The sequence below is a fragment of the Bos taurus genome, unplaced genomic scaffold, assembly GCF_002263795.3.
Source record: "Bos taurus isolate L1 Dominette 01449 registration number 42190680 breed Hereford unplaced genomic scaffold, ARS-UCD2.0 Leftover_ScbfJmS_698, whole genome shotgun sequence".
NCBI classification, from domain to species: Eukaryota; Metazoa; Chordata; class Mammalia; order Artiodactyla; family Bovidae; genus Bos; species Bos taurus.
This window is the reverse complement of record NW_020191998.1, coordinates 1-12504: the sequence shown is the minus strand read 5'-3', so window position 1 is coordinate 12504 and position 12504 is coordinate 1. Positions and strand designations below refer to the sequence as shown.

General features: G+C 49.5%; 1 protein-coding gene across 1 annotated transcript; it reads right to left on the bottom strand.

The window, feature by feature from the left end:
• Window positions 1-801: 801 nt before the first annotated feature.
• Window positions 802-12179, bottom strand: LOC112445746 (collagen alpha-1(VII) chain-like). Its single transcript, XM_024989206.1, has 4 exons — window positions 12087-12179; window positions 11992-12020; window positions 10801-11385; window positions 802-1195 (listed from the first exon to the last, which is right to left on the bottom strand). Exons 1-4 carry the CDS (start codon window positions 12177-12179, stop codon window positions 802-804), a joined length of 1101 nt encoding a protein of 366 aa, XP_024844974.1.
• Window positions 12180-12504: the final 325 nt, after the last annotated feature.

The window sequence follows — 12504 nt, the reverse complement described above, 5'->3', positions numbered from 1 at the left end:
CTTAGTGACACGACAGCTGCCATCGCGGAGCAGCTACCCCGCCGCCCGGCCCTGGTGCGAACCGGGGCCCCCAGGCGGCGAGAACGTGGGGCCGTGAGATCCAAGCACAGGGATGTCGGTGCCGCGGGGAGGGCCGGGCGCGCAGCCCAGCGACGCCTTGTTCCGCGCGTCCGGCCAGGCTCCACTCCGTGTGAGGACGCCCGTGATCCAGGAATGGCCGGCGGGAACCCTGAGCCGTCCGACGACGGAGACACAGGGCCATTCCCAGCCGAGGAGTGAAAAACGGAAAATGTGGCCCCAGGACACCGCTCGGGGCACCATCACTCTCCTGGGCGCAAGCGCTAACCCAGGCGTCCCCGCGGGCGGAGAACACGTTCGGATCGCCGTAGAGCTTCTAGATACACGGCCGTACTCGCCACGCAAGCCTCACCGTTCAAGTCCAGCGGGAGCAGGACGCGTCCAGGGCTGGAGACCGGGCCCAGGCGGCCCGCCAACGAGCCCCCCAAGCACGGACTCGGCCGTGCTGGCCAAGCTCTAGAGCCTGGAGCGGGGTACCGAGGATGGGAAACGAACGCCCCTAACGGTGACGCAGGAGCCTGGCCGCCGAGCCACAGGAATCCCGGTGCGAAGACTCTTCCCCTGCTTGCTCCAAGGCCCCGCGAATAGAAGGACGCGGGGAGATGCTGGTCGACCCCGAGCGCCAACCACCTCGCACCCCCGCAGCGCCAGGCCATCTCACGGACACCTGCAGAATCAATCTTCAGCAGGAGCAGGCGTGCCCAGATCTCCGAAGCACCGGGGTTATCGCCGCCAGTGCTGCGAGTCTCTGGAGCTCCGCTTCGCTTTCGCTGGCTGAGTCGCAGCCCTTATGAAGGTCGCCGAAGGAAAGGAACGCTCTGAAAGCGGCCGCCAGGGGCGCCCGACAACCGGTTCGAGTGTCCCCGGGACGACTCGCCGGCAGGCCGCAGCGGCGCCAACTGCCCTAACGCCCGAGCTCGCCCGGGGCCTCTGCCTCGGAGGGGGCTCCCCGCTCGGGACAGCGCGACGCGGCCTCGCGGAGCGGCCCAGGCGGCAGACGAGGGCGGGCGGAGAGCGGGAGGCCGCGGCGGAGAGGCCCTCCCCGCGAGACTGCAGGGCCGCAGGCCAACCTGAGCAAGGGAGATTCTGCAGGGGGCTGGGCTGTGTGAACTGTGAGCTGAAACAGCGAAAGGAAAACGGAAAGAACGAAAGGAAAACGGAAAGAACGAAAGCACGGAAGACATCTTAATCTGTAATTTCAGAATTGAGATGTTACTAAAGTACAAAAATACAAGGCTCAGAAGCTAGGAAAGAAATGACTGGAAACTTGACTATGTAATTGGTCTTTTAGTCTTCACCAAGCAAAGCCAGATGACAAGAAACGGGTGTGTGAGAACATTTGTGTGACTACATGTATATTAAGAATGTTGACATCAGCATTACATAACAGAATATTTAGAAAACATGCAAGGCACCAAGTAAATTTTCAGTGCATTCACATAACACAAGACTATCAATTTGCTTTTGGTTTATTGCTGTTGTTTAAATGAGTTAGATCCATAGGTACTGACTTGGAAAGATATCGATGGCAAACTGTCAAATGAAAACAAAGTTTTAGCACTTCCAGGGGTATATATATATACCTTTTTAAAAAATGAAGTGGAAAAATAGAGTTAGAATAGCCAAAGCGGTTTTAAAGAGCAAGAATCAAGTCTTCCCTGTAGCCTGGAGTCTGGACAGAAAGACGTGCCAGAAACAAAGATGGGCCACACCACGTGCCTCTCTGCTCCCTCCTACTATAGTCTTGGGAAGGCAGCTGGCATCTCAGCCCCTGCACCTCTCTGCTCCACTAACACCCACAGCCCCTGCAGGCAATCAGAACTCTGACTCTGCAGGCCTGGGATCCCTATGTCCACAGTCTCTTCCTTCATGTCAGGAGCCTGTAGCAATACACTTGGTTTGCCCAATCATCCATGCCCAGAGCTGCTGGCTCTAACATATACCTGTGCAGTCCTTCTCTCTATAAGCTTTGAGCTGATATCCTAAGGGAAGACCATTCCCCTCACAAAACAGGTATGAACCACGGGAACAACCGGAAGTTTGCACCTGGACTGATTATACAAACTCTGTGTGCACACTTAACTCCCAAAGACACTATCCTTTTCACTGTGCTGTTTGCATGGCATGGCCATTGCTTACTTGAAGCATCCAGGCTCACTTATGCGGCAGGAAGAAATACGAAGCACACACACACACACACACACGTACAAACATAGAGGCACACACACACCCCAGGAGCTAATCTGGACTCCTGCTAGGGCTGGCAATGGTGGGAGCAGAAAAGAGATCACTGTTGCTGCTTCTCGGGTCCTCTGCACTGGCAGACCCTGGTTGCTTTGCTGACTTCACCGTGGGGAGTCCGGGCTTGGGGCGCCCTAGTCTGCAGTTTGCTGTCCAGCGCCCTGTGCTTTATTCGGTCCACTCTACCCTCTCTCCTCAATGCACAGTCACCATTAAGAAATAAGTATCAACACACATTGCATTTAATTTTCAAACTTGAACAAAGTTTAAGAACAGAGGGAAACTGAGTTATTGTGAAGAAGGTAGTGAAAACTTTTATTTATCTTTTTTGTAGCTACCAAAATGTTCAAATATAGTCTATAAAAGCTTACTATTTTTTAAAATTAGGAAAAGTAAATAATCTCTCATTGCTCCTTCTTGCCCATCACCACCTCTGCCCCAGCATCTGTCACACTGGGCTCACCTGATGACATGCCTATTCTCCTGGTTGGAGACTTCTTTCACACTCATCACTATCCTCTGTGCTCACTACACACCTGAGGCCATGGTAGCCATTCACATGGTAAGTCAGGGGATTTTTCTCTAGTAAGCCTGAGGGTTGTATTTTTTTTTTTTTTTTAATTTTAATAGAAACCTCTCCTATCTCTCCTCTAAAGTCACAACCTTTGCAGATGCTGTAACATTGGGTGTGAATGACAGAAAGAGGCTGTTTCCATATCAGTCCCTGAGCTGGCATATGCCTAACAGAGTGGTGGATGTTACTGTCATTAATATTTCCTGGGTGGTGTTAGAAGATCCAGGCTGAGAGGAGAAATTGGACAATTTGGCAAGACACAGATCAAACCAGGAGCTAAAGCAAGTCCCTCTCATTGTTTCAAAGTCAAGAACTCAGCCACCACTGTCCTCCTCTGCATCCTCATGCAGGACGGTTGAAACTGACCAGATAAAGCTGAGGAGATGGAAAGAAGTTATGACAGCCAAACCTCTAAAGCCCTGCTAGATACTCCAGGCATGAGTTCCCAACCACTCACCTGTGGCCAAAATAAATTAATCAATTAGTTAATTTTTTTAAAAGACTGAATCCAGCAAAAAGAAAAAAAAAATGAAAAATGACATTTCATTTCTCTTTATTTTCATTCTTCTTCTGACATTCTGTACCTGATTCTGTTAGATATTTAAGATGCTTACAAAACTCAGGTCACAGAAAAGGACGAATTTCCAGTGTGTTTAGTGTCTCAGGGAACAAGCACACATCACTTGTGCTGAATAGTCCAAGGAGATGTGAGGAGAGCAATGAACCAAAACCACCAGAAAACTCCAAGAGGAGAGCAGCCCATGGACCCCAGAGCAGCTGTCTGCGGGCTCACTCAGGGGTAGCAGAGGACCTGCAGGCTGGCTGGGCTTCCTGAGCCCCCAGACTGCTGGGGAAGGCTGCCGTCTTTCAATGATGATTCAGACTCCCCATCAGGAAAACCAGGCTTGATCTCAGCATCTCTGACTCAGTAAATACCTTCAGGACCCACCCCAAGTCCACCCTCTACTCCTCTCTCTCAGGCAGAACGAATCAACTGCATTCAGTGCGGGCTAGGTTGCTGATCATCCTGGGGTGCGAAGGCCAGGGCTGGCCACTTAACTCACCACCTGGGGATTCTTGGGGTCATAAGAACTTACCTAATTCCTCATTCAGGGTGAGGAACAGCAGTGGCTGTGAAAGGAAGGAAGGCCCAATAAGGCAAAGGGACAGGCAGAGTCAAGGTGAAACGACAGGAGGCTGTCTGTACAGGAAGCTAACCAGGGCAGCATGACCAGCCCTTCTATTCAGGGACAGGCAGGTGCCCTTGTCACCAGAAGCAAATGCAAATCAACCAGGGTCCCAGGGCTGTGACTCACAGCAGGTAATGACATCAGCTTCTTGGTCCCTGTACCAGATGGGCACTTGTGAATCTGGGATGGCCAAGGAGAGCCAAGCCAGGTGGAAGATTAGCCCATGGAGCCTGCAGACCTTGACACCCACTGGGCGGAACACAGAGAGAAGGGCTGACTGGTCACCAACTCTCAGTAAGGGGAGGGCGGGAAGCTTTGGCCTGAGTCTCATTCCTAGGACCTACCTACAAGGTTAAAGATGGACCTGATCGTTACTAGATTCTTTTAACAGAAGCCCAGGGTTCCTACTATACCTAGTTTCTAAGGGGCCATGGTGAAGATTGAAGAAAATGTTAGCATCATTCCTTCATCATTCATTTGTAAATTCATCCAATATTTACTGGACATTTTTATCACTAGTGATAAAGAACAAAATCTGTCTTTGAGAAGCTCATTCTCTGCTGGTAATACAGAAAGTAACCCCCATCACAGGGCAGTGGAGAGTCCACTCGCTCCACTCAGGAGTCTGGGGGCCCTGACAGTCTCATAGAGGGGGCAGGTTCAGGTGAGTCTTTAAAAGTGAGACTTTTGTACCTGGAGGTGGAGGCAGCTAGTGTGAACAGGAACGTTTGTGAAAATGAACCTCATCCCCCCCACCCCCAACCCCCGCCTTCTCCTCTCAGGTGCTGGACCACATGGCACCCTGGGCTGTTCTTTGAAATCCCCATGCTCCCCCAGTTACAGAGCATTTCCCTTCTCTCTGAAATTCCCCTGAAACACACTTCTCTTCCAGCAACAGACAGCTCATTCCTTCACTGGCTTCAAGCCTTTACTTAAACACTCCATCCTGGGGAGAGATCCCACACCTCACACGGAAGGCATCAGCTCCATCCTTCTCTTCCATTTGTCCTGCTCTCTCACTCTCTCTTATTTCTTGCATCTCTGTCAGCCTCTAGGGATGGGGCTGTGGGTGAAGGGAGATGTGGGGAGAGGGTAGGGTGCTATCTTCTCTCCACAGGTTTTGCTGGAAAAGAAGCTGTTTTTCTTCAGACAAGGCATGAATATAAATTGCAGGTAAATTGAAACTTAAATTGAAGGTGTTAATAAATTGAATATTAAGTGTGAAAGACAAAAAACATGAAACCTTTTGGATAATACCTAACAGAATGCTAATATGATGTCTGGGGGATGAAGAACTTCTTTAAAGAGCCAAACAAATGAGTAAGCAAAAATGGATAAATATGATCATGTTACAAGTAACAACTGCTGCTCATCAAAAGACATCATAAAATGAGGAAAGCAAAAGCCAGGGAGTGGGAAGTGACATGTGCAACAAGTGTAAAGATCTTTAACCAATAAATATATTTATTTTAAAGTAGATGTCAAAAACACATTAACAGGCATTGCATGGAAGGTGAAACATGGAAGTCCAATGAACATTTAAAATGTGATCAATTTCATTTGTGATAAATTAAATACTAGATAAAAGTGTAACAAAACAGCATCTCACAGCTCACAGTTGAGCAAACATTTGTGAGTGACTATGAAAGGCTGGCTCAGATGTGGAACAGAAGAAGCTGTCATTCCTTGTTAATCAGAATGGCAACTGTTGTAACATAGCACAGCTGCACAAGTGCACACCCTAGGCTTCATTAATTCCCATCCAGCTCATAAAACAGATACATGTGAATGATATTCTTAAAAGCAAAGAGCTGTAAACAGCGCCAACATCCAGCAACAATAGAATGGATAGATCTGGTACATCTAAAGTATGGACTACTATATAACAGTAAAAGTAACTCAATGGCATGCATATGAATGAATGAACCTCAGAAACCGATACCAGACACAAAATAAATATTATGTCACAAAAGGATAATCACTGTGATTCTACTTACATAAAGGGACAAAAGAGGAAAATCTTGTGTACTGTTTAGGAACTCATAGGCGTGTGCCAATCTCAAATAAAAGGCAGGGAATGACATAGAATTGAGATATCCAGAAAAATTAGGATCTTTTAAAATGAGAGTGGGTGTTGAGAACATGAGAATTCACTTTACTATTATCCTGCAAATTATGTACTTATATTACCTACAAGCTTTTCTTTGTATAATCTATTTCTCAGTAAGATTTGTGCCACATATCAAAATAAATTCCAAGTGGCATTTAATATAAAATTTGATACCATAAACCTTAAGAATAAAGTATAAATATGTATGCAGTCTTGAGATGGGGAAGACCTTGATAAACTCAGATGGACTGGGTTGTGTCCCCCCAGGTAAATGTGTTGAAGTTCTAACCTGCAGGGACTCAGAATGTGACTGTATCTGCAGACAGAGTTTTTAAAGAGATAAATCAATTGAGGCCTTTAAGTTGTGCCCTAATCCAGTATGACTCTTGTGCATGTAAGAAAAGGAAATTGAAAACAGAAAGAAACCCCAGGAAGGGTGCACACAGAGGAAGGGTCAAGTGAGGACCCAGAGAAAGCCATTGTCTGCAAGTCAAGGAGCAAGTCCTTGGGAGAATCAACCCCAACCACACCATGCTCTTGGAAGTCCAGCCTCTGGAGCTGTAAGAAAACAAATGTCTGCCATTCAAGCTTCTGGAGATGTGGGATTTTGTCATGGCAGCCCCAGAAAACTAATATATAAGCATTACATTGAATGTCAAACTACAAAGAAAAGTCTTCATAGGTTTTACTACAACATTGCTAAACACTTACATGTCAAAAAGGAAAAGGAAAGTTACAAACTCAAAACTATAATACACTTGACAAAGTCTGACATTACCAACACATAGCTCCTATAAGTGTGTAATAAAACAATCTAGCAAAAACTTTGGCAAGATCCATAAACTGAAATGTTCATATAAAGAAATACAAATGCTTGTTAGAAGACAGAAAAAAAAGTCAACTTCCCTCAACAAATTAAGGCTGAGGTATTATTTTGTCTTCTATTAAATAGAGAGAAATTCCTCATAAAATAATATCATACACATTTAACAAAGATTGCAGCTATCATCCTTTGCAGATCTAAGTATTCAACATTCCTTCTTGTTTGGTCCTTTGAAAGTACATACAGATCAAAAAGCTGTAAAAATGATTTCTGTTTGGGGTGGAAGTTTAAAGTCTCACTTCTGGGAATTTATACCAAGTAATTAGGTAAATATTTTGACTATTAGAATATGTACTCTAAAATGAGAAATAATCTTTACTCTCAGCATAAGGATTTGGTTAAACAAAGGATAGCAACTTTCACACCATGGAAATGTTTAAATTGTAAAGGAAATAAACCAAAATATGAAGCGAGATCATCTCTGATAGGTAGATTTTCTGAATTGTATACAGGTAAATTTAAATGTCTTCTTTCCTAGTTATCAGTATTTTTCAAAGTTTGCTACAATAAAGTATAGATTGCTTTGATAATAATGTGGTGGTGGTTTCATCACTAAGTTGTGTCTGGCTCTTTGGGAACCCATGGACTGTAATCCGATAGGCTCCTTTGTCCATGGATTTCCCAGGCAAGATTACTGGAGTGGGTTGCCATTTCCTTCTCCAGGGGATCTTCCTGAATCAGGGATGGAACCCATATCTCCTGCACTGCAGGCAGATTTATTACAGCTGAGCCTCCAGGGAAGCCCGAGAAATCTATAAAGTCACTTCAAAAAAAACATGAAAGCAATTGCCGAGGTGATCTGAGTAGAATGGGAAGTGGACCTCCTGTGGGTCTGAGACCCAGGGACAGGACTCCTCTGCATTTGCATCGTGGTCACTCTCACTTGCTCTAATCTTGGCTGGGTTTCTAAAGGTACCAAAGTCTGAGTTTTCTCAGCTGCCTCAGAACCTTGTTTCCTGAACTCAAAGGGCTCAGGGTGGGCACAGAGAAAGGCTGCTTCTCACCAACTCCTCCAACCTTGTACAGTGAAAAGTAGATTTTTAAAGCTGAGAGTAATAAGGTCTTTTTGAACCAAGGGGGATGCAGAAGTGGAAACAGGCCAGATGGATGGAAAGAATCCAAAGCAGGACCAGAATCCAGAGGATGCTAAGCATGATCCCCCTGTGCTCAGTATCACGAGTCATTCCCTGGGATCTGCGGGGATCGATAGCTACCCTCACAGATGTGAAGAACTGACTCATTGGAAAAGACCCTGATGCTGGGAAAGATTGAAAGCAGGAGAAGGGGGCGACAGAGGATGAGATGTCAGGATGGCATCACTGGCTTGATGGACATGAGTTTGAGTAAGCTCAGGGAGTTGGTGATGGACAGGGAGGCCTGGTGTCCATGGGGTCACAGAGAGTTGGACATGACTGCGTGACTGAACTGAACTGAGCTACCCTCATCTAAGTGCCAATACATGTCTTATCTCATGTAACTTTCCACATGGCTCTATGATGCAATAGGATTGTCATTTCTACTCTAGAAGTAAAGAAACAGGTGATTAAAGACACTAGGTGTCCTGTCCAAAATCACACAAGTAGACAGGGGTAGCGATAGGATGTGGATGTTTGTGTGACTCAGAGCCGGCTCGTGTTCCCCCAACTCACACAAGCACGGTTTACTTCAGGCTTGTGCACTGAGAATGCCTGGCTTCTTACCTCAGCATTTGATAACACATCGCTGTCACTTTCAGCTAGGTGTCAGAAGAGAAAGATGCAAAGCTAAGTTTCCATGGGGCACGTTGTGATATAAGGTCATTTTTACCCCTGGTTACTCTTTCCCTCCAGTGGGACCCCGCCGGTTCTGGATGCTCATCTTTGAGGGACGGCGCTCACCTGGTGGTCAAGATGCAGGTGCAAGGCCCCAGGAGCCCCCTTGTGCATCACCCTCTCTCAGCTCAGCTGTCTCCAGAGCATCTCCAGATCTACGTAAGATCACGAGCACAACCCTCCCAGCTGTTTCCCTGAGGCTCCTCTGCCCACAGTCCCTTTCTGCCCCCAGGGAGGGCCTTTCATATCTACCCACATCTTCCCTCTTTCTCAGGAGAGTGGCTTCTGAATTGCTTTTCTGAGGATACATATTATCAAGTTACCTTTCCTCATTCTAACTCCCTGATACAAAGAAATTCTTCCTACCAGTAGGGGGGCCATACATCTTTTAAAAAATACATTTTTTAAAGAAAACATTTTAAATTTTAAAGAAATTCTTCCTACCAGTAGGTACCCATGTATTTTAAAAAAGATACATTTCCCTACCTATATTCATTTCTTATTGTTGGTGTAACAAATGAGCACAAGTTCACTTTCTCATCCATCTGGAGAAGTCCAGTATAGATCTCACTGTGCAGAGAAGGCAATGGCAACCCACTCCAGTATTCTTGCCTGGAAAATCCCATGGACAGAGGAGCCTGGGAGGCTGTAGTCCCTGGGGTCGTGAAGAGTCAGACACGACTGAGCGACTTCACTTTCACTTTTCACTTTCATGCATTGGAGAAGGAAATGGCAACCCACTCCAGTGTTCTTGCCTGGAGAATCCCAGGGACGGCGGAGCCTCGTGGGCTGCCGTCTGTGGGGTCGCACAGAGTCGGACACGACTGAAGCGACTTAGTAGTAGTAGTAGTGGGGACATCGAGGTGTCAGCGGGGCTGGGTTCCTTCTGGAGGATCTGGGGGTGTTCTTTCTAGGGGTCACCGCAATGCTCATTTGTGGGCCCAGCAGCCACTTCAGCCCCGCTCTAGCTCATGTCCTCACGTCTCCTTCACCAGCTGTGACCTTCCAGACTACATTTCAGACTTCTGAGGACCCTTGGGACTACATTGCACCCTCACCAGTAACCCAGAGGGCCTCTGGGTGTAGATCCTTTCTTTAATCACACCCACACAAGTCCCTTTTGCCATGTGAGTTAACAGCCACAGGTTCTGGGGATTAGGACCTGGACGTCTTTTGAGGGAGGGAAACTGTTGATCACATTACTCTTTCTGCACAACTTGAGAAAAAATTACTTTAAACAATTGCGAAGTACCTTCACAACAGCTCAGAGTATAATCACCTACGATAGTATAATACACAGATAATAAAACAATTGGATCATAATGTGGGTCACAATAAATAGGCCTAGAAGAATGCTTTCCTAATTTTTTCACCAGCGAGAAACAACGATCAGATTGTATTTGGGTGACACCTGTCAGGGTCGTTTCCTGAAGCATGAGGTCGGGAGGGTGGGTGGGGTCTGCACAGACAGGGCTGAGCCTGGAGAGGTCCCGGTGAACACAGGCACAGAGTCCAAGGGACAGCTAGGCCTCTGCAGGGTTCAGGCAGGAGGAGCCCAGACATTAGGGTGGGAGCTGGGTGGGCAGGATGTGGCTTGCGGGTGTGGGGTCCCTGAGACGCCGGGCTTCTCACCACCTATTTGGCGCAAGTGCCCACCCTCTCTAACTCCTAGTTCCCCCGTGATGTCCTGATCTACAGCGTCCATTCAACACAAAGCACAACGTGGTAACAGCAGCGTGGCAGGACTGCAGAGGCCGTTCGGACCGCTGAGATCAAGAAGCACTTGAGAAAGAGCAGTGCTGCTGAGCCCGGGAGCCCCGGGAGACTCCTTCCGCGCCGCCCCGTCGGTGATCCCCAGTCCCGGAGCTTCCCGCTCGGGGCCTCTGCTGGAGAGGGGCCCGGGCGCCCCTCACGTCTGAGCCCTGGTCCCCGCGACCGAGCTCGGGGTGTGTCGCCTGCGCCCTTTCTCCCGGTCCTCCTCTCCCGGTTCCCGAAGCGGCCGGAGGCCCAGGGTCGGGCCGGGGAGGCGAGCGGGCGGGGACGCGAAGGCCCCGTCTGTGGCCGCGTGCGGGGAAGCGGGTGCAAGTTTCTCCCCGCGGGGACGAGCCCCGGTCGGTCGGAAGCCCTTAGCCCGGGAGAGGGGTCGCTGTGCCGCCGGCGGGATCCCCGGGTCGTCCACATCTCCGGCCCGCGAGGCATCGGAACCGTCTCTGGGGCACGGATACCGCCCCGCTCTCTCCTCGCCGCCTCCCGGCGTCTCGGGGCGCACCCGGCTCCCGGGTTCCAGCGGCGGCCAGGGGCCCGGAGCTCCTGTGGGGACGGGACCCCAGATCCCGCCGGGCCCTGGGCCCTCTGTGCGCCTCGCCTGCCCCGCGGGGCCCGGATACCTGTGCAGCCGGCCGAGAGGTAGCACCAGCCAGGGAGATGCGGCCGCTGGAGGCGTCGTCGGACGGGGACACGGGGCCGCCTGGGCTTCTGGCTCAGCCGGGCCGCCCCGTCTGCAGCCCGAGGGGGACACCAAGCGAGGCGGCTTGGCCGTCTGCCCGTGGAGCGCAGGGGCGGCCCCGAACTACGACTTGGGGTCAACTGCACGCGCGCCGCTTCTTTGATCCATGTCTCTGGTGTGAAAGAACCAGATTTCCCACCCTGGGCAGAAGAAAGGTTCTTTATAAATGTTTTGTAGAAGGCGTTCTTTCCCTGGCCAAAATAAGGCGGTTGGTGATTTGAACCGCCACCTTTACCCACACAGTTGGCGGTGAGCTGAAGGGCAGGTCTGAGCCCGACCCTCTGTGGGTGCGCGGAGCACAGAACACGGCCAGCCTCGGCTGGTCATCAGCTGTCAGAGAGGCAGACTCTCAGGGCTGGACTCCAGCTCCAGGGCTGGGGCTGGAAAGGCGGCTTGCTGTCCCTCTGGGAGCCTCAGCAGGTACTGACGACTTGATGGGTGAGGAACTGTGCCCAGCAAGTAACTGCTGCTCAAAACTCGATGGGCGCCAGCGCAGCAGGAAAGGGGTACCGGACAGGGCAGCTTCACTCCCTGCTGGAGGCTGGGGACGCACAGATGAGGTTGTTGCAGCAAAAATAGAAACGAAGTGTTTCCTCACCTGAGAACAAGGACAGTAAACAGCGAAGACTAGAGAAGAAACATGACCGGTCGTCAGAGTTATTCGCCCCTAGTTTTACTTGAAGTGTTACTAACCTGTAGTGTCTGTAACCAGAAGTCCCCTAATTCTACGTAATCTTCATCCTGTACATTTTTGCTCTCCCTGCACCCTTGTAGGGCTGTTTGCATTTCGGAAGGAAGGTGGCAGGCTGAGGGACCCAGGAGACCCGGCTGTGTACAGTCTCTCAGGTCCCCCGGGTGGGGACAGGGCACTGTTCCTGGGGTGCTAGCCTGCTGTGTGCCCCCTCGGCCAGCTGAGGAGTAAAGCCGTCTACTTCCTCCAAAATCCCGTCTCCTATTTTTAATTGGGCATTGGTGGGCAGAGAAAGGCGAGATTTTGGCAGTAACAAGGCGGCCACGATGAGCGGGAGGTGGGGGGGGAGCATCCGGGGGGGAGGACTTGAACCCCTCACACCTCAGGCAGCTTTTGGTAATTTGGGTTTTGTTTTTGAGT

Bases quoted from the DNA above. Each gene is read 5' to 3' on its own strand.
- LOC112445746 (XM_024989206.1), bottom strand. From the start codon at position 12,179: ATGCAAACAGCCCTACAAGGGTGCAGGGAGAGCAAAAATGTACAGGAT. The intron at 12,021-12,086 runs GTTAGTAACACT...TTTCTTCTCTAG, and splicing joins TCTGGTTACAGACACTACAG to TCTTCGCTGTTTACTGTCCT. The intron at 1,196-10,800 runs GTGAGGGGCGCC...TCGCTGTTTCAG, and splicing joins GCGGGGACCAGGGCTCAGAC to CTCACAGTTCACACAGCCCA.